Genomic DNA, 22714 nt, shown 5'->3' with positions numbered 1-22714 from the left:
CAACCCACCCTGCTCCCTGTCCCCTGACTGCTCCCACCCCTTATTCAACCACCCCCAGCCCTGGACCCCTTACCATGAGGCTCTACGCAGAGCCAGACATGCTGCCCCGTGGGAGCACACAGCCCCTCCCCTCAGAGCGCTGCACGCGTGGCGGCAGAGCTCCGGTTGAGCGGGGAGCGTGTCTGCCTCCCCGCAGAGCCAAACACTGCCCGACGGGAGTGCGCAGCCCCGACCCCCAGAGCGCTGCGTGCGCGGCGGCAGGGCTCCAGGGGAGGGGAGAAGGCGGGGGAGGGGCCAGCAGCTTGCTGCGCTGAGCCCAGCGCTCCGGCCTGGGAGCGCGGACTCTGCGGCTTGCCGCGCTGGGAGAGTGGGGCCACTTGCCCACCCCCTGCGCATGGCTATGCTTCTGCTCCCTGCTCCTGCGTGGGGAGCGGAGGGCAGAGGAGAGCGGGCCGGGCTGGGCAGGATTTTTAATGGTTGCCGACCCCTGGACTAGATGATTGTAATGATCCCTTATGGGCTATGAGTTAAGAAAATGCTTGAAATGAGCGAGTTTTGTGATCAGCAGACCTCATTGGATGAAGGTCAAACATAGGAGGCTGAAGTTCTCCAAGTTCGATTGCTGTTATGCCAACTGCCCAGATATCACAGAGTTGGTTGTAACCGCCATTCTTTTCCACTGCTGCAACTTCTGGGGCCATCCTTTAAATGTAAAATCATCATTTGATTACACATTATACACCATCACTTCCACAGGCACCTCCTTCGACCTGAGGATCTCAAATCTTTTTACATGATCACTGTGGAATTCATTCCAAGGCAAAGGGCCTATACAAAGAGTGTAAATGGGGCCTCATGTGATTCTCTGCACTGGGATGTATTTCTTCCATTAACAGAACAAAGACACAAGGGGTAAGTGTCTTGTCCAAAGTCATGAATTCTGTAGCAGAGCCAGGAATAGAATCCAAATCTTGTGATACCCAGTCTAATCCTCTAACCCCAACACAAACTTTCTTCCCTCAATCTGTTTTCTCTAATATGAATACAGCATGCAATTTTTGCAATTTCTAATATAGTATGCAATTGAAAAAAATCTGTAATTTAAGTGTTTTGTCTATATTCAGTTCTCATTATGGCTATTACGCTAATGAGGGATCTCTGTATTAAGGCAGTGCCTCAACTCAGTGCAGTTAAATTTGCATTTTTATACAACTCAAAAATTACAAACTTGAAAATGTCTAGCATTTCAAAGCCTTAAATAGCTAAGACTGTTTTGAAACAAAAATAGCTGAAATGTGCTTCTTTTCTCTATACTGTCCCCTTCCTGGGGGAAACCCAGATGCCTACATTTAGGTTTTGTCAGCAGAATTTTACTTATAATACTGGGATATAAGCATTAATTTTTAACACATGCCTACATATATGTGTGTCACAAATTGTGATCTTAGACAGCACTTTCAAATGCTTTTTCTTTGCTCTTAAAAAGTTTTTTGGTCCACCTTTAAGGTATAAATATTATATTTTTATATTGGTGAGAGGGAGAGGAGTTACAGCACCAGATCAAACTCCTACCATGCGTACAAATAACGTTCAGCACTGTGTTAAATTGGCAGAGGTGTCAGCCATGCCATTAGCATCACATGGTTGATGTTACAGTCATATTACAAAGCAACAAAATAACAAATGCCATATTTTGCCCAAGCACATTACTAAAATAAGAAAGTTTAAATAACTATATTATGTCTGTAGTTAAAACATATCTGTATTTTAGAAGCTTTAGTATAATTTGTAAATACTGACTTCACTTTGCATGTAGTCATGCAATGAATCAAAGCAATTTATTACCAGTAAGGGGTACCAATAAAAGATTTTCTCTTCGCAATGGTGGCTGTTATTTTTGCTGCTACACCAAAGTCAGCTGTAAAAACATATATTACATCATCATTACATGTACAATGAAAAACCAATAACACTCTAGGAAGTTATTATAAATCAACAAAACACACACATTCCTAGGTAATAAAATTAAGATAATTGTTTACAATGTTAATCTCTCAGGTAAAGAAGAGCAGAACATTCTAGCTGGAAAATTTTTTTTTTGAATGTCTGGAAATTGAAAGTTAGGTTTCTCCAAACTGCCTTAAAACGGACCCTGTTTCGCTGCTTACCTCCACCTGTCTTATCACACCATAACTGAATCATATCAGGATATAATGTTATGTATTCTAATTAACATATACTGGGGAGGAGATAGATTGGCATTGTAGTTATGAGAGTGCTATGTCAATGAGGAAATAACAGGGGAGATGTTTTGTTCGTACTGTTAGGACAAGAGAAGCAGTAGGGACTCTGATAGCAGAGCTACATCGAATGCATGTTATTGCAGATAATCATCCTATGTACCCAGAGCCAGAAATCATGCCCGTCTAGTTTTGTTTTACTGTATTAACACGATAGCACCTGAAGAACTGTAGTCCACATTGTAGGCAAAGGATGCCTGGCCAGTTGATAGAAAATGGGTATCCATGTGTGATCAGAGTTAAAGTTGTTAATGGAAACTCAACTATGAGGTTTCTAGCCTTTCAATTAAAAAACAAATATATTGTGTCCTCCTAATACATTGCTTCTGCACATCCACAATGGAGAAGTGCAGTTAACCATGTGGCCACATACATTTCTATATGCTTGCTTTACATATCCTGTTTAGTTAAATACGAGATAGAAGAAAGGAGTATTCATATCTCATACTCTGCTAATAGTTCTCGCCAGAGCAAACTGTTGTGTAGCTATGATGTAAGTGCAAAAGGTGTCTCACTGAAACAAAGCATCTGAATTGGTACCTTAACTTACCACCTTCTGTCAGGTTCCATTAAAAAAACCTTCATTCAGTTTCTATTTACTAGTAAATTCAACTGAACGTACCTAATTTTATGTCTCCATGGTCTGTTAGCAGAATATTTGCACCCTAAAACAAAACATGCAAAAATTAATATGCTAAAAGAATATTTGGAACATTATTCTGCATTACAAAGTATTAAAACAGTCCCTGAAGTTTGAAGTGACCTTACCTTAATATCTCTGTGCATTTTGCCCTTCATGTGCAAATAAGCAAGACCCTACAAGTCAAAAGTAAATCTATAACTCAAGTTTGCCATGTTAACATACTACAAAACATGACATTTCAAATTGGATTTTTAACAGTTTAAGCTCAATTTGTAGTTTTAACTAAAAACTGAAAAAATGAACACTGAGATTTTGAGAAAATGCATCCATGGCTTCTGCTCCTCACCACTCCTGATTCCAACAGCAACACATGTGCAGACTTTTTTCAACAAGTTATATAGGTAGCATTTTTGTTAGATATATTTTCAGCTTCAAAATGCACCTCAAGAGGCATAAGATTTATGACCGAAGCCAATAAAGTTTATTTACTTTCAGCCAGTTTGCAAGTCTGCGTGCCTAAATCCACATTTAGCTCATAAATAAAAGTGGACTTGTTTTCAGAGGTGCTTAATGCTGGAATCTCTCACTGAAAGTCCAAACAAGTTCTGCAGCACCCATTCTTACTGCTAGCAAAATATCAGCTAAGAGGTTAGGAACAGAACTGCCATATCAGATCAGTTCGCTTGCCCATTTAATCTACAGTCTGCCTCTGGCAATGACCAGTTCACCAGCGTTTCATATAAAGGTGGAAGTGTCTCCTAGTTCCCTTACACAATTATATATAGAGGTATAGAGCACAATGAAGCATGACATTTCACTACCTATGTTGTATTGGCTTACATTTCTGTAATTATAATAAAATGAACCAGAATTTTAGCAGCCCAGCCACAGAATTTTCCCCTCTACAAAACATTAGAATTCACTGCCATAGATTGATTATACGTGGCAAAACATTTCTTTTTATTGCTCAGTTTTATTACTTACCCTATCTTACTAGGAATTAGCTGTCTTCTGCAATGAGATTCAGAAAATTTATCCTAAACAATGGCTGCACTGAACCACCATGTCAGTTGTACAGTGTATCAGAATAGCCAGGTCAATCTAAAGCTTCAAATCTCCAGAGACTTACACAGGATTAAAATAATTGCATTGAAATCAATGGGACTACTCCTGGGGTTAAAGTTAAACATGACCAGGACTGGGGCTTAAGATTCTGATCCTGCTACACAGGCAGACTCTTATAGCTGTATAAATCCGTTTGCAGGATCAGGGCGTATGGGAACTGACGTGAAATGCTGAACTAAAAAAGTATTTGTTGCACCACATTATTGTAATACCCTACTAATTTATATCAATACACTACTACCCCAATATAACGTGGTCCTTGGGAGCCAAAAAAATCTCACTGCCTTATAGGTGATGAGACCGCGTTATATCGGGTACGGTACGCTGTGCCAGACAGGACCGGATTCCCCGGCGGTGATTTAAAGGGCCTGGTGCTCCAGCCGCTGCTGGGAGCCCCAGGCCTTTTAAACCACCACCGGAGCTCCGGCAGCAGGGCTCAGGTGGGGATTTAAAGGACCCAGAGCTCCCCACAGTGGCTGGAGCCTCTGGCCCTTTAAAGCACCACCTGAGTCCAGCTGCTGGAGATTTAAAGGGCCCAGTGCTCCAACTGCTGCGGGGAGCCCCGGGCCCTTTAAATCACCACTGGAGCTCCGGCAGCCAGGCTCGAGGGGGGATTTAAAGGGCCCCACATGAATTTGGATATAACGCGGTAAAGCAGTGGGGCTCGGGCGGCGCTTTAAAGGGCCCAGGGATCCCCGCTGCTTTACCGCATTATAGCCGAATTAGTGTTATATCAGGTCGCGTTATATCGGGGTAGAGGTGTACTGGAAATATGAAAAACAAATTTGTTAACCCTAGCAAACTGGTCTCATTGAAGCTGTATTCCCAGGTTTATAGATTTAAGTGACAGCACAGCACCTCCTTCTGAAATAGTTTATCTTCCACATCTTCCTCATGTGTATCAAAAAGAGGCTTTATTCTGTATCTACAGATGTACAGTACCTGTAAAGTTTCTCTGCATACATACGCAATTTGTAACTCTGACAATGGTCCGGTTACTGAAAACAGAAAGATAGAAACAAGCCTATGAGTTGTAATGCACACTATACATACACCATTGTAAAACAGTCAACAGAATAGGGTAGTATCCAACCTGCAAAAGTCCAAGGGACACTTTCAACTTAAAATATAGTTTATTTAAAAAAAAGAAAGTTGAAAGCCAGTGTCTTTCTGTAGTTTTCCAGCCACGTTTTTCATTATTAAAACAAAAAAGAGGGCTACTACCCAACTTCTCCAATATGAACAATGGAGGGAAACTGATAATACAGGGGAAACAGTGAAATGCACAAATGCACAAGTAAAGAAGCTAAAAAAGAGAAGGAACATCTCTCACATCTCTCCGATATAGTAATCCTGTGTAATATTTGCAACAAGAGGTAAACATTTGTCAGAGAACAGAGAACTAAAACATTTTTCAGACAAATGTGATTTTTAAGTTGATGACAACAGGGTAATAATATTGTTTATTTACCTCTTCATGGAGGTAAAAAGCAGCAGAGATAATTTCTGTTTGCCTTTTAAAATTAGAAATTTAGATCTTTTTAACCTGGAAGAGTGTGGCATCTGAAGATTGTTTAAAAACTTGCTTTCATCGACAGCTATTTATATTACACTAAATGACTGAAACATACATAGATGAAAGGATCTTTGCTTAAAATTCAAGAACCCCATCCCTTTAGTTAAGGTCTGAGAAAGCCCACAATCTGCTTTCCAAGACCTTCCAGCAAAACCAGTGAAGACCAAAGCTAACATACATGAAGTAAAAAACAAGCACAACTGTATAGAAAATATCTTTTTACTCTTTAATCATCATAAAGGAGAACAAAATGACACAATCCCTTTTTGTCCTTTTAAGATCACATTCGAGGTTCTCCTAGCAAAATTAGTTTTCCCAGATTGTTCACTATATGTTTAGCCTACTTTTACAGGCCTAACTTGTAATCAAATAGTATATCTGCAATATGAGGACGTTACTTTAAGAACTTGGATTTTTACATTCCATGACTTGTGTGTTTCAATAAATACAGTATTTATTATTTAATTACTTCAGTTATTAATGTAACTTTTTGAATTTAAGTAGCTTGGGGTTTTTATTTTTTCCACTTTTTCAAAGAAAGGGAATAAACTACCCATCCATGTTAACATTTAAAGAAGGCTTTGAAAGTCACATTTCATTGAGATGAACTTCTGCAAGGTGTCTCAGAAACCGTCTCCAAGCCTATCAAGGATAATAGGCACTGTGATGTCACAAAAGGGGCGTGATTTCATTAGGAAATGTTAATTTCTTAGCAAATATCAACTAAACATGATCATTTTCCAGTCACCCGTAAGTAACTTCTCTCTCCTAGGACTGACTTCTCAATAAGGACTGTTTACATGCATGATTGAAGGTTTTCTTCATTCTTTTCTTTTTTAGAGTTAAAGAGCAAAAATATCTCAAAGCCTTAATGCTGAAAAAAGTGTATTTTGTTCACTTCTCCAATAACTAAAAATAGCTAAAATATATTTTAACTTAGAAAACAAATAAATCCACAAGCTCCTCATCTCTACGCTCAAACCACGCATGAAAAATTTGAGTTCCCTAAAGAAGAACTTCTCAAAGCTGTGATTATGTGAAGATGGGAAAATAAGCTCTACATTAACTAGCAGTGTAAGGGTTATTTGTTCAATACAATATGGAGAGATGTAGGTACATATTTCCATTATTTTTAACTCATCTGCTATTCATCACATTGGAAGTATTCCTCCAAATACCTACTTGCCAAAAAGTGCTCCATTTATTCCTATTTAGGGTCTATATACCATAGAGGTACTTACTTATTTTGTAATGTTCAGTATAAAACAACAGGTTATGAACACACTAGTCACTATGTTTATGAAAAGTTGCCATTAAAATTGACTCTATTGTTCTGTCATATTTTCTTTGCTTTCAACTTCGAAAAGATGCAAATAAATACCAAAATAAGTTTCATAATACCATGGTAAATGTCTTGAAGTGATCCACCTCCACAGTATTCCATGCAGATCCACAGCTTTTCACGGCTATTTTTAAAAAGTTAAACATAACTGTTAGCAGTTGACTGACCCATATACAGCACATGCAGTCAATAATTATCATGATTTTATTATTTAACTGCTAGTTATTTGATTGTCGTGTTTTCCATTTTCTTATACCCTGAGGAAATCTGAAGTGCTGATGTATCACAAAACCAGATATACATTTTGCATGTGTTTTAATACATACAGAGAAGTCTAGTAAATATCAATTCTCACTTAGTGTGAAACTCCTTACATGTCAGATTCACTGACAAATTACTCTGTTGATCAGAACTGTAATATAACTGCCATAACCATGACCTTTTCTCCAAAATAAAGTTAATGTAAAAATACAATGGAGGCATACATTCTATTAACTGAGATAAAATTATCTGGACATGCGCAGCCATGCTATGCTAGTGTCAATGCTCAAAAGTGTGCTCCTCACAGATTCCACACCTCAGTTTTTCAAAGAAGTGTTGGCTTAGCCGTAAGTCCAATTAAAGTCAATTTGAGTGGCATCTTTCACTTTGAAAATGTAACTCCCCAAGCAATTTGGAGACAAGATCTCCTAGAACTGTGTAGCTAGGATCAGAGCCCAAACGTGGAAAGTGATGATATATATGCCCACAGAGCCCACTGATAAACTGCAGAACTGCAGAGAAATGGAAAATATTCTCCAACTTTTTGTACAATATTTAATGTGTATACCTGAAAACACAGCCAGCTGGCCTCACCCCTTCTCTCTCCAATATTTCACAGCTGTCACACCACAGCCATGAAATCTAATTGTTATCAACAATTCAGATTTAGAACATTTACAAATCACAGATACCCAGCTATACTTCTATAACAACAATACCTTTAAATAAAATACCAAGAAGCATAATTCTTTGGGTAAGTAAATAGCCTTTTTTATTTTAAAAGTCACTAGAATTTCAAATCTCTCCACCAACTTGGTAAAACCAAAACTCCCAAAACATCAGGCTATGAGGCTGGATGCATTGCAACAGTCTCCAGGGAGAAGGTTTCTGGCTAGCAGAGATGGCGCAATATAGTGACTATTTAAAAAGGCAACTAGGAATCAAGGGCCCAGATGAGAGTGGGACTGGGGGAGGATAAAGGTGGTACTCCCCGGAGAGGAAGAGTTGTAGAAATGCACACAATTAAACAGGACTTACTTGAGATAGCTTCCAAAGTAGGCTACAATGTTGCAGTGTTTACATTCTTTAACCATATAGATTTCTTGCTGTATCAATGAAAAATCATCTCCTGAAAAACAAGAGATGGCACAGTCACGGCAACAACATACATAAAACACAGACCTATACATAAACCAGGGAAGTGATCAAGAGCTTGAAAAGGTCTGAAAACATGCACATAATTATGAAACCCCAACCCACTGTATTTTGACAGCTGCTGATTCTTTTTGAGAGTTTCCAACATCATTCTATTCAATATCAGTGATCCATACATGTCCTCCTTTTCACTTTCCAATCTTTTTTACATGGTTTGCATGACACCAAAATGTTTCTGGAAGACCAGTGGAGAACAGCTGGCCTGGCAGTCTAGAGGTAGCCTGCAATATGATCAGTTAAGACACTAGATCAGTTCAGACACTAGGCAGCAAGCACTGGGAGTACTCTGGAAAGACAGTACTCAGAGTTTTATGGGAACATCATAAAATGCTTTCCAGCAGCTCCTCTGGCTACTTTAGGAAGGGAACTAACTGGTTCTGCAGGGGGTTATTCTAACTCTTCATTTGCAGGGATGGGGGAGGGTGGGTGTATAGTACCAGTAATTCAAAAGCCCTGAAGGTGGAAGGAAATGGTCCCCCCTGAGAGCAGACACCACAAAAACTATTTTTTAAAGTATTCCACTTCCAATTAATTCTGGGGGACAGCGTATCACCAGCCCAGCACTCTCAGGCCTGGTCTACACTACGCTGTTAAACCGATTTTAACAGCATTAAATCGATTTAACGCTGCACCCGTCCACACTACACTGCTCTTTATATCAATTTAAAGGGCTCTTTAAATCGATTTCTGTACTCCTACAAAACGAGGAGTAACGCTAAAATCGATATTACTATATCAGATTAAGGGTTAGTGTGGACGCAAATCGATGTTATGGGCCTCATTATTTTACAGTAGCTACCCACAGTGCACCGCTCCAGAAATCGAAGCTAGCCTCGGACCCTGGACGCACACCACCGAATTAATGTGCTTAGTGTGGACGCGCACAATCGACTTTATAATATCTGTTTATTATAGATAATACATTTACAGCATATGATTTCACAACACTCCTTTAAAATAAGCCAGAAATACTGATCTACATCATGGATTCACTTAAGATATTCTTTTTAGACAAGAGGCATGTTTTATAAAATCGGTTTAAGCTAATTCGAATTTATCCTGTAGTGTAGACGTAGCCTCAGTCACTGATGACCAAGAGAGCAGGCCAGAGTCAGAGTCCCAAACTCTGATCTCCTCGCTACAGATGCATTTTAAAATGATGGAGCATAGTGGTTATACAAGCAAAATTATGCATCTTAAGCAATGTCTGTCTTGAATGCATTGTAATTAGAAAACACTTAATGAGGCTGTTCTCTGCCCTTGATATATCCACCATATAAATATAAAGGGATGTTAAAAGAAATTTGTCCCATAATTTTAATTGTATAAAAAGGTTTAATAAACAAACAACAAGAAGAAGAAGGAAACACTAGAACTGTTTGCTTAATACTAGGTCATTCCGATGGATAATAATTTTAAAACAAACATTCCCCAGTAGTATTTAGAACCCAAACATTACAGTGCTAAGGCTCAGATCCTCAATCAACAGGAGTTAAACACTTAAATCCCTTTGAAGGTCTGGGCCCAAGAACTTGTAACTGAGTGTAAACAAGCAAACATTAGACAGGTGGGTTTGATTTTCAGCATCCAAGCTCAGAAACTTAAAAACTAAAATTAGAAGCAAGAATCTCAAAAATCCAAGGTGTTATTAGCAAGATAGGGGTGAGGGGGTAAAGAAGCAGCTGATTTACAGCATATGATTTCACAACACTCCTTTAAAATAAGCCAGAAATACTGATCTACATCATGGATTCACTTAAGATATTCTTTTTAGACAAGAGGCATGAAGACAAGACATTCAAAACATCAATTCTTCCCTATGTGAGAATTTTTAGTAATAAATCTTCACAGGTTTAGATCATTAATGCTAACTTTCACTCTAAAGAAATTATAACCCTCTGCAAACAGGTTCAAAATGGAAAAGCTGAGTGAAACAGTAGACAAGTTACAGGCATGTAATTACATTTAAGAAAATATTGTTTCTAAATGAGTATCAATAGTGTTTCCCCAGGTATATTATGTAAACTTTTTGTGCCTTACTGCAATCTAAAATGTTGGCACTAGAAATTAATAATATCAATTTGTCTCCGCTCCCCTCCCCTCTCCCAAACAAAACAAACCCTACAGTCCATCTCTAGGTTGCTCTGCTCACAGATTTTATTCAACAATAGCATATCATGATATCTGCAGGAAGGACCTGGTCCAGCTCCAATTAAGTCAATGAGAATCTTTCCACTTACTTCAACAGGGATTGGATCAGACCCTAAATGATGGGGCACCAACATTACTATGGCCACTTTCTTGCAATGGAAACCAGGAAAAGAGGGCACAAAGGGGATTGGTGATGGTGCTTAAGGAAGAGTGTGATTGGGGGCCTAATTTTGGAATGTACATTTTAAATGCATGTTCTGCAGCCAGATGCTGCTTTGGCAACAGATGGAATTTAAATTCCAAGACAAAACCACATTAAGATGGAGTCAGGATTGAGAGCATATATCCATAACAAGGGTAAAAAGCATTACAGGTTTATTGCAGTTATCCCATAGCCTTGCAGTACAAACCCAGAAAATGAAGAGTTACACTTACAAGAACTACAAGGAGTCCTTTTGGCACCTTAGAGACTAAAATTTATTTGGGCATAAGCTTTTGTGGGCTAAAACTCACTTCATCAGATGCATGGAGTGGAAAAACAAGAACTGCATAGTTAAGGTACCCAAACAACCTTAACTCGGCCTTGTAGTGACATCATGTAACAAAAATGATGATGATTAAGGTATCTGTACCCAGAGTTTAGATGAAGTGAATTAAAAAAAAAAAAAAAGACAGGATATTTTTTCTTTGCTCTTTCATGGTGCCACTACATGCAGAGTTAAGGCTACAACCAAGAGCAACAGCAAAAATACCAACTCTGAAGAGGAAGGTTCTTTGAGGGGATTTTAAGACACCATCAGGGGTATTTCCTAATGACTGAGACAGGAGACAGGTATCCTCTGAAGAACGCAAGCAAATGGGAAACCTTCAAATACAACTGGCCAGTTCAAATAAGAGCTATCCCAAAAGAAGAGCTCTAGAAGACCAGAGTGTTTGGACTCCCCTCTCAACTATCCTATACGCTGAACCTAAGCAATAATACTCAGCAAACGTATTGAGTGAGGCCCACATGGCTACCGATCAAATGAGCATTGATATAGCCAGTCAGGTCATAGCAATCTGAAATGTAGCCAGCCAGCTATTTAGACATAGTCCTACTGTTAACAGCATTGCGCAAGGAAGGGGTGTGAGGTAAAACAAGAGGTGGAGAAAGCTGTCTAAGAACCTTAGCGTGCTTCAAGTAAAACCACAAGAACTTTTGAATATTTAGTATATGAAGAAGGGCCTCACTGGGGTGGACAAGCAGGCATGGAAAAAACATTATCAGCATAATGGTCTCCTGGAAAGGTGAAATTCAAAACATCACATTAGAGGAGAGTCTTCGAGGTGCCCGAAGCCAAGCACCTGAGATAGCCTTTCTTTTTTGTTTATACATTGCAAGCTAAATAAATATAATAAAGCAATTTCTATAAACCAGATGATCAAGTTCTGCACACACTTTGTACTGTACGGGGCGTTACCCTATGATCATACTGAATTTCGGCATGAATTCATGCACCTGCCTAAAACTATTACTGTGAACAGAGGAATTTTGGGTTTGAGTCAAGTGGATTAATTCACTCCAGTCTCTGACAAATTTCCTACAAGAAACTGTTAAAACACTTATGTATAACAGACTGGAGCATTTCAAAATTAATGTCACTTTTAAAGAAGGTCAACATCAAATCCAAAAGAGTACGTTTGAAGGAAGAAATCAGCACCAGGAAGGCATTATCTTTCGCTAGATAACAATGTTTGCAGTGTAGTTGTAGCCCTATTGGTTCCAGGATATGAGAGACACAAAGTGCTGAGATAGTATATTTTACTGGGCCAACTTCTGTTGGTGAAAGAGGTGAGCTTTCACATCCACAGAACTTTTCCTCAGATTGTGGGGCTCGAAAGTTTCTCTGTCACAGACAGAAGCTGGTCCAATAAAAGACATTACCTCACCCACAGTGTCTCTCCAGATAACAATATCAGTTCTCCAGCTGTTTGCATCACATCAAATGATGCCAAATCCCTTGTTAACAGAAATGTCTTCACATCAATTGTCTATTCATGAACAGAGACTTGAATATACATTGCACTTGTATTTCAAAGAGATGATCAAACAAGGTCCCAACCCTAAACACCTCACAATCATAGGTAGCAGCCTTACAGAGACCTTGCCTAGCAAAGAGGGTGTTAGAAGGGGTCCAAAGGAGGAGGTAGGAGGTGCTTGCTGGATGTTGAGAGAGACTGTAGTGGACAATGAGAAAGGAAGTGTGAAGAACAGAGCAGTAGGGAAAGAACCAGATGGAGTACATGGAGACTAAAGAGAGGTCAGATATGTAGATAGGCGAGGAGTTATGCAGAACTTTAAAGGGAGGAGGAGGTGGAATTTCAAAAGAATAAGGGAATTAGTGCATACAGGAGGAAAGCGGAAAAGCTGCTAGAATAGTGGGAGAGCAAGAGGCTCTAGGTGGCAGTATCTTGGACAGACTATGAAAAGGAAAAGATGGGGAGGCCAAGATGAACTATTCCTTAAGCTCGTACCAGAATGAAGTGAAGGAAATTAGCAATATGACATGACAACAATACTTTGCTCTTAACATTTCATTTGGAGGAAGACAGAAAGTGAAAATAAGACCTTGATTTTAAGCAACATAGCTGATGACAATATATCCTTGCAAAACAATTTACTTCTGGTTTAGTCATCAGGAGATCACTTCGTGCTAAACAACATGTTATTGGAAAAATGTACTTTCGTCTACTCATATGTTTGCAATTATAGGTTATGCAGCACACTGAGCAAAAAGCCGGTTTGGGGAGTTGTTGTAAATCATGCAAGCAGCATGGTGACTCACTGCAACTTGCTAACACTATGTAATTGTATCTGTATAGTTAAACGCAGAGCATACAGAAGAGCAGTCACAATATAAAGTACTTTCCCCAGATCAAAACTGGTGGTTGAACCTGCTCCATTTGGCTCAACAATCTGCTCTTCTCCCTACCAACTGTGCTACAGAATAGACTATTTAAATCTGTAACCATACCACCTTGTGCCGCGATCCCATCCAGAACTCATAAGCTAGGCAAGTTAGAGCCTGGTAATTTAAGTCACACAGTGTTTGAATGGTTTCAGAGTAGCAGCTGTGTTAATCTGTATCTGCAAAAAGAACAAGAATCACTGCCTCCCTCCCCATCTGCACTAGAAACCAGTTGCAATTGAAGTTTTAGAATTAGCCTAACTATCCAGCATTAGTTCTGACCAGCCATCCTAGATCCGGTGTTGGTCCATCCTGGATCCACATACACAGAGCACACACTTCTTCAGAGCAGGGGCATAATGTCTATGGTTTACAAGGTATATTCACTCTTGATCACATTTTCATTTGTTCCACTGCCCTGCTATGAAGGGTACCATCCTGTGTAAGGAGCCACACATGCACCCCGGGAAGCCAGGGATACATCCACTCCCTTGCAGCCCTCCTGGACTGACTCTGGGTCACATTTTCAGTGATTCCCTTTGGACAAATAGATAGTTATTGTTTTAATAAAATGGGATCTGCACGATCTCAGTGTGTGGGGGGGGGGGGGGGGGGAGGGAGAGAGAGAGAGAGTGTGTGTGTGTGGAATGGACAGAGCTGAGAAGAGCCACAGCAGCTCTTGGGCCCACATGCAGTTGAGCAGGGCCGGCTTTAGGCCTATTCCACCAATTCCCTCGAATCGGGCCCCGCGCCTAGGAGGGCCCCGCGCCCAGTGAGAATCCCTTCCCTGACTAGAGGCGCCTTTTCAATTTTTACTCACCTGGCAGCACTTCGGGCCTTTGGCAGCACTTTGGCGACGGGTCCTTCGCTTGCTCTGGGTCTTCGGCGACAGGTCCTTCAGTGCTGCCGAAGACCTGGAGCAAGTGAAGGACCCACTGCCGAAGTGCTGCCGAAGACTCGGAGCACCTCCCAGTGAGTACAAGCCTCACATGTTTTTTCACGTGTGGGTTTTTTTTTTTAGTCATCCCTGCCGGAGCCCCATCAAAACTATTCGAATTGGGCCCCACATCTCCTAAAGCCAGCCCTGCAATTGAGAGGAAAGGGGTTTGCCAGGGTTGCCAACACTCCAGAGTTGGCCAGGAGCACTGGGAGAAAAATGCACCCCGCCAGCTAGTTTGCCAGCACTCCTGATCTATGCTAGCACTGCAAGCTACACGAGTTAGGAAGCCATATTAGACTTGCTGGCAGAGGGATAATGAATGATACAAAGCATGCCTTCAGATCAGAAGCAGCTACACACAAGCTTGCTGAATAACACCCATAAGGCAAATAATTTTATCTATTTTGCCACAAGCCATCATTGTAGATGGGGCTCCAAAGGTGCTAGAAGAAGTGGCATTTGCAGAACCGTTGTGCCAGCATCAAACTCAAGGCAGTGAAATGCAAGTGAGCAGTTTGCAACATTTGCCCCCATTAAAGATCTCTCTTGTGTTTTATCAGTGGTGGGGTCCCTTGGCTAAATTCCAGCTCAGGAAGTGACTAATGACTTGAACTGTGCCATTTTTCAAGTGTTTGTATTTGAACAATTAGATGTCCCAGAAAAAGCAAGAAAAGTGTCTTGGGATAAGTTATTACAACAATTCCTCTCAGTGTGCAAACTCCACAGCAAAGCTGCCCAAGGTACAATATTCAGACCTCACTAAACCCCTAGAGAAATTTACAGAGATCTCCCCATCCCATTCAATATTAGGAAAAAAAAATCATTCCAAACCCAATGTGTGAATCCAATCAGGGGTCCGATCTGTGCCGATGACTGATGTAGGTTTCACAATGCGCAGATTTTTATTTTTAAAGTGGAATTTAGTGCTTTGATCTCCCCTTCCAGAGATATGTGCAGGTATCTGGCTTCTGACTGTAACCATGTTGCTTGTCATCTAAGCTGACATAAAATCTATTCAGAACCGATCATTACAGCAGCTCTGTGTAACTCGAAAGCTTGTCTCTCCCACCATCAGAAGATGGTCCAGTAGAAGATATCACCTCATCCATCTTGTCTCTCTAATATCCAGGGGCTGACACAGCCATAACAGTGCGGCATATATCACCTACTTGGACGGTCTAGTTTTCCAGAACCCCAGTGCTGTGCCTAAGGTTCCCTTCACGGGCCCTCTAGCATCTAGGAGATTTGCGGGATCACCTTGTGCCTCTCACTCTCATGTAAGGCAGCTGGACTCTGGTCCTGGCTAGAGGATGGGTGGAGCAGAATGAGACTCTTCCCAAGGAATAAAGTCAAGATGTGGTTGTTGTTGATGGGGGAGGAGGTTGTCTTTGGCCTAATGGCCTCCATCTTAGAGTTCCTTCAGAGCAGTCAGACACATGATCCCTTTGAGATATGCTGATCCTGGTCACTCCTTCCCCAGGGCTGTTAGTCAGCTAGGGAGCTGCCTGCCACCTCCACTCAGTGGGATTACTAGAAGGAACTGCATCAGGCAGTCAGTTTGAGTGGCTTCAGGGACTCTGCCTACGGAAGCATCAGTGGGTGTGAGGCTCTGGGAATGTAATACAATTAGTCTCACCTCAAACCACTGGATCCCATTACTTCCCTCCCTCCCTCCTCCACATGCATTCAGGCTCCTGAAACTCACACATCCATGGAACAGTGGACATGTCCCCGAGTCTGCCTTCTTCCCAAGTCTCACGCTTTCCATTCTGTTTTCTGAACGGTCTCATGCCCAACTTTCCTCCCAGTTTCATTTTGTCCTCAACCACTTCCCATGCTGGCTGCCTTCTTGATTTCATTAATTCTGTACCAGTCTGTGATGGGGTGTGTTCGGCCTCTGCGACTCCTTGCTGGGCCCCGGGGTCCTATTGTCCCCCGCCCCCCCCCCCCCCGCTCCAAGAAGTGGCAAGCTGAGAGGAAGAGAGCAGCAAAAGTGGGTTCTCAAATCTTATCTAAAGAGATAACCATTTTGGAAACCATAGACCAAATCCTCCAAGGGCTAGAGAAACTAGCAACAGCCAGTCAGGCCCTGTAAGTCCTGATAAAAGGAGCTGCCTCGCCTTAGGAGGTCAGTTCCCACCTGGAACAAGAGAAGTGAGAAAGGACACTCCTCTCTGGGCAAAGGGACCTGAGGGACAGCCAGAGTTTGTTTTCTGGCTGCGTTTTTCATAGCTGAGATTGCAGGGAGAGAACCTAAGAACCTTAGCACTGAAATATCGGTGAACCTACAGGTTCCGGGTAGGAAGATGCTCAGGGAAGAAGCAGCAACAAACTGATTCAAGCACTACATGGTTGCTGTTTATAGGATCGTTGGGCTGGAGCTGATATTAGTGGTGGGTCTGGACTCCACTCCTGGCCACACACAAAGTGGCATAAACCCCAAGAAGGGGATGGAGCTTATTTGGGAGCCTGAACAAAAGGCTGAATTTAAGTGGCCCAGAGCCAGAGCTGAAGACCCTAGTGAGAGCAGACAGACTGTTAACTGACTCTTTAACATGCTGGAAGGGTGTCATTCAGACTTTGTGACTTGGCTGGAGGGCCATGCCGCTCAGGACCCACCATAGTCAGTCAGCAGCTTGCGGAAGGCATCGGGGTGAGAGGAGGACTGCAATACCACTCCCAGCCACAATGAGGCACTCAAGAGGTGAGTGCCCCTTTACATAGTCAGTAAAAGGTTAAGCTGAGAATGGAAAATATAACCTAGACATGTAGCTATCTGACATAAGAATAGTGAATTGTGAGAACACTGTAGAAAGATGCACAATATGTAATAATCAAACTAATAAAATGACACCAGATTTCAAGAAATACGTTTCAGGGCACTTGGTATTTTTATTGCATTAATTTAAATAAAACAGAGCATTACCGCATGCCTTCTGCATCATCAACAGCAATTAAGAACACTCTGTTGCTTCTGCTCTGCCTTCTGTATATCCTGAAGACAGGTTGGTCTGTTCAAAAGCTGTTTGAATTGGGTGCTCATGAAGCTGAAGGTTACTGTCACAGAGATTAAGGCCAGAAGGGAGCACCAGACCACCTTGTCTGACCTCCTGTATATCACACCCCAACAACCCCTAAACTAACCCAACTACATAAATGAGACCCAAGTAGTACAGCCCACAGGAGAATAGACCACTATGGGCCAGAGGCAGAGAATAGGCGTGTCATAAACAGATAGCTAAGGGTTAATGTCTCTTTCACCTGAAAAAAAAGTAACCTGAAGCACCTGACCAGATGACCAATCAGGAAACAGGATTTTTTTCAACTCTGGGTGGAGGGAAGTTTGTGTCTGGGTTCTTTGTCTTCTGCCTGAATCTCTCTCAGCTAGAGAAGGATTTTTCTATTTCCTGCTTTCTAATCTTCTGTTTCCAAGTTGTGAGTACAAAATGGTTTGTTGTTTTGTATTCACATGTCTATAGTTGCTGGAGTGCTTTGATTTGTATTCTTTTTGAATAAGGCTGTTTATTCAATATTCTTTTAAGCAATTGACCCTGTATTTGTCACCTTAATACAGAGAGACCATTTGTATGTATTTTTCTTTCTTTTTTATATAAAGCTTTCTTTTAAGATCTGTTGGAGTTTTTCTTTAGTGAGGAACTTCAGGGAATTGAGTCTGTACTCACCAGGGAATTGGTGGGAGGAAGAAGTCAGGGGGAAATCTGTGTGTGTTAGATTTACTAGCCTGACTTTGCATTCCCTCTGGGTGAAGAGGGAAGTGCTTTTGTTTCCAGGACTGGAATTAGAGAGGGTGGACTCCCTCTGCTTAGATTCACGGAGGTTGCTTCTGTGTATCTCTCCAGGAGCACCTGGAGGGGGGAAGGGAAAAGAGTTATTTCCCTTTGTTGTGAGACTCAAGGGATTTGGGTCTTGGGATCCCCAGGGAAGGTTTTTGTGGGGACCAGAGTGCCCCAAAACACTCTAATTTTTTGGGTGGTGGCAGCAGTACCAGGTCCAAGCTGGTAACTAAGCCTGGAGGTTTTTCATGCTAACCCCCATATTTTGGACGCTAAGGTCCAAATCTGGGACTAGGTTATTGACAAGGCGGAACTGAGGAGCATCAATGCTTGAGGCCTCCACAGGGCAGGGAAATGGTTATACCCAGATAATCCTGGAAAGTGACCCACACCCACATGCTGCAGGGAAGATGAAAAAACCCACAAGACCACTGCTAGTCTGACCTGGGGGAGAATTCCTTCCCGACCCCGTCTATCGCGATCAATTAGACCCCTGCCTGTGAAAGAAAGAATGAGCCAGCCAAGCCCTCGAGAGAGAGAATGCTCAGTGCCAGTTCAGAGTCCTGGCCCACCCTGACAATGAACCACCTCCAACGATATTGATCAACTTGCTTATACTACACCTTACGCTAAGGTGCAGTCTCTCTCAAACAACGCCAGTGTGCCCCTAAAACTGCCCTGAAACATCCCATTCCAGTTCTGGGTATGTTGTAAGCGAAGAATGATCTATCATGTCAAATTGCACAGTGGTCTCATCTAGTGAAATGATATCGACCAGGGTCAGAATGGGACCAGACTAAGTCGGCATTGAATCCAGGTGTCAGAAGTGAAAGGCAACAGGGCCAACACTATACCACTTCATAGCTCATGAAGCCTTTTAAAAAAAAACAAACAAAAAAGCTAACAAGGTCACACACTAAGGACCAAATTCTTAAGTCCAGCAAGGTTACGCTCAGCACAAGGTGGTGGTGGAGAGTCAAAGGTAACTTAAAGCCATTTTCATACGCCTCCAATCTTGGGGGCTGCTAGGGCCAGTTCAGCCATATGTTAAAGCAGTCTCAGGGTTGCTCCTACTTACACCAGCTGGTAACGGCCCCCTGGGAGCCACTACACAGCCAGGGATTGCCAGAGTATACAATGGTCGTCCCAACAATATCTCCTCACCCTCTTTCAATCCCCAACATATTCCTTATTAAGGCAGCTTTCCAGCTCCTGTGTACTGCAGAATGGCCCAAAGAGGCCAGAACAGTGGTTGAGGATCTGGCTGTAATAGTTCAACAGATGTGATCAAATATTAAAATGAAAGTGACTTCAGAATGTGAATCACAAAGTGCAGAAACTAATATTGTGAATAAAACACCCTGTTCTGAACTTATGAAAACCAAAACACCACACATGTGGACAGTTATTTGCTATGGCATTAAAATCTCTGAACTTCCAACTTCAATTAACATATTACAAGATACATCAATAGTCCAACTTCTAATACAATAACTAGCTTGCTTTGCCGTAAACAGAATATTTCTACAAGAAAAATAAAGACATCAGACCAATTCTCCCTAAACCAAATGAAAACACTAGCAACTAGATACTTCAGTAAATTTGTAAAAGGGTTTATTTAGAGCATTACAAACATATGTCAAATATTCCCAGTGTCTTTATTTAAAGGTACAGCAGTATTTGCAATGTAGATTCTCATTAATTTCAAAAGTAATGTTTACTGTATTTTCCTAAAGAGAAGGCTCTGCAGAGAAGAATCATACTGACAAATAATTGTCCTCCTACATCTACTATTTCATTAGTTCATCTGCTAAATCCATACAAGGAAGTGGCTTTTGTGTTTCACATAATTTTGGCTTCTGCGCAGGTCTCTTGAAAATATTGAGTACAGTTAGAATTAGTTTCTGAAATCGAGCTGGCTCTCAAGTTATGTGAAGCATTTGAACTCAGTGAATGTTGGGAAATGTCACTACTGGGCCAGAATATTTTTGGCTAAACACTCTCCAAAGTCTGTGCCAAAAGAAGTGAAAAACACTGTCTAGTCCGATTTTATTAGCACTGTCTAAGTAACAAGGGCAGCTGAGCTAGCACACTGCACAGAAGTTCAAACAAATTCGGACTGAAGCCTTCTAAATGGGGGGTGGAGGTAGTTTCTTTTGTTTAGAGGAAGGGGACAAGCAGGTAGAAGAAGAAATTTAATAATTTTGCAACCTTGGTTTTAGTTCCACGTTTCTTTTGCCTACTAATCCAATTATTATCATTAGACTGGTTATGGGAACAAAACACAAAACCATTCCCATCCTAAAATTAAAGCAGCTTCTTTCTCTGGGTTGTCTTCTCCATCGGTCCCATACAACAGTGAGAATTTCTCAGCTATCACCTGATTTTGGGCAGCCTCTTTTCACCTCTGATTCAGTACACATGGCTTGAAGTTAAAGCTAGACAAATTCAGACTGGTAATAAGGTATACATTTAACTGTGAGAGTAATTTACCCAGAGTCGTGGTGGATTCTCCATTGCTAACAATTTTTCAAACAAAATTTGACGTTCTTCTAAAAGATCTGCTTGGGAAGTTCTCTGTCCTGTGTGATATATGAGGTCAGATTAGATGATCACAGTGGTCCCTTAAGGCCTTGGATTCTATAAATATATGAACCACTTGCCTTATCATTCTTTGTTTTCCTCAGTTGCTTCCTTCCTCTCCTCTGAGGTCCCCTATTACGGCGACCATCCCTCTCAGTTGAAAAGGACTGTACAGAACTCAAAGTTAGTCAAGCGCCTTCATTTCTCTAGTGACAGCAACATTCAGAATTTTTAACAGCATATTATCAATCTCATCTCTAGCTGTGTCCTCTGGCCTAAATGCAAAGACTTAGCTCCCTACCTCAACCACCAAATGTTCCATTCCGTCTGCTTAGATACTCAAATGTCTTCAATGCTGTACTGAAGATAGCATATTTGCTACACTCTGGGTTTAGGTTAAAAGGAGTTGTATTCTCTGCAAGAGCTCCAAGATTAATTGGTAGTGTTTCTCGCATTGACCTGATGCCAGGGCTGACAGTACTACAGCCTGACTGTTTAATCTGAAACATCTCAATATATTGGACAACATCCATTTAAAACATTCAGAATAAGTAAAAACTTTATATAAATACAAAATCTCCCCCAGAGCCAAAGCAGAGATTTTTTATAAGATGAGAGTGATATGTTGAGACAGCCACGTCTACCTGCAAGATGTGAGCTGCTGCATTCTAAACAGACTGCATCACTGAGGCCATGTGAGCAAACACTCCAGAGAATAAAGAAATACTGTAATCCAGCCTTAAAAATAACACCCCCACAAGGTCTTCACCAGCAGTCTGTGCAAGCACCGCCTAAGAAGGAACTCATGCTAGCAATGGTTTGTAGTTATCTAAAACACTTGAAAAGTAGTCACTTCATGAGGCACGTCAGGCTAGCAGTACAGTGAAATTTACAAAGCTATAATCACCATTGCTAATTACAGTAGTGTTATTCCCAGTAGTGAAATGGGTCCTCACATGGTTGTATGTTTCACTCTGCTACTCAAAGTGAAGAGCACAGGCAAGGACAATCTCTAGCTTCTGAAAGTTCTTTCCCTCCCCACACCACCCTCTAACAGCAGAGGATTTAGTCCCTGCCTCTGCTCACAACTTTCCAAGCAGCACATAAAAACATATAAGCATCTGCTCTATTTCATCTGGATCAGGAGCAGAAACCTACGGGCTCAACGGGGCCAGTTTTACTGCATTCATAGTAGGCTGAATCCACCCTACTCTTCTCCATAAAAAAAAACATTGCCCTGCCCCCGTCTTTGGGCCAAGCACTTTGGCCTTTAACTCTCCCACTACAGGCTGGCAGGACCTGTTGGGGCTCATCTGCTCTCTGCAGTAAGTGCTGACAACCCCAGTTGAGGTTACGATTTTGGGTACATCAGCTGAGGGTGTGGGAAGAAAGATTTAGTGCCGCTCGATATATTATCTAAAAGAAAACGTGGATGGATAAAGCTGACCAGAATCTATGTATAAACTAATGTTGACTCTGTTTTCCTCTTCTTTAACATCACATAATTAGAAAGAGCCCTAGCTGCATTTTACATGTGTAAACAAGAACCTCCTATTTTGCCAATGAACAATTGCTAGTAGCAGCAGCACATAACTAGAGGCCCCAACTGAGATCAAGCCTCCACTGTGCTGGACTCTATATAGACACGAAGTATGAGACCGGCCCTATGCCAAAGAGCTTACAGTCTGAACAGAGAAATCAGAAAGAGTTGAGAGGACAAGAGGCACAGAAAGGTGAAGTGACTTCTCCCAAGTGACACAGCAAGACAGAAACAAAACTGGGAAAAGGACCCATGTCCCAGTTCTCTACCTCTCCAATATCTAAGCAGGTAATTAG

General features: G+C 41.4%; 1 protein-coding gene across 3 annotated transcripts in view; it reads right to left on the bottom strand.

The window, feature by feature from the left end:
- Positions 1 to 22714, bottom strand: part of MAP4K5 (mitogen-activated protein kinase kinase kinase kinase 5) — an 84429-nt gene that overhangs the window by 36087 nt on the left and 25628 nt on the right. For all 3 annotated transcript variants that reach the window (XR_007774609.1, XM_050954600.1, XM_050954599.1), the window contains exons 4-10: positions 8286 to 8376; positions 7046 to 7110; positions 5011 to 5066; positions 3069 to 3116; positions 2923 to 2965; positions 1846 to 1918; positions 571 to 702 (exon numbers count right to left, since the gene is read on the bottom strand). Coding sequence is in view for 2 of the 3 variants with exons in the window: in XM_050954600.1 (XP_050810557.1) it covers positions 571 to 702; positions 1846 to 1918; positions 2923 to 2965; positions 3069 to 3116; positions 5011 to 5066; positions 7046 to 7110; positions 8286 to 8376 (508 nt within the window). In the remaining variant the exon portion in view is untranslated. The remainder of the gene's footprint in view (positions 1 to 570; positions 703 to 1845; positions 1919 to 2922; positions 2966 to 3068; positions 3117 to 5010; positions 5067 to 7045; positions 7111 to 8285; positions 8377 to 22714) is intronic.

This window comes from Gopherus flavomarginatus, chromosome 5 (assembly GCF_025201925.1).
Source record: "Gopherus flavomarginatus isolate rGopFla2 chromosome 5, rGopFla2.mat.asm, whole genome shotgun sequence".
NCBI lineage: Eukaryota > Metazoa > Chordata > Testudines > Testudinidae > Gopherus > Gopherus flavomarginatus.
The sequence above is the reverse complement of the archived record's forward strand: the minus strand, read 5'-3'. Positions and strand labels throughout refer to the sequence as shown.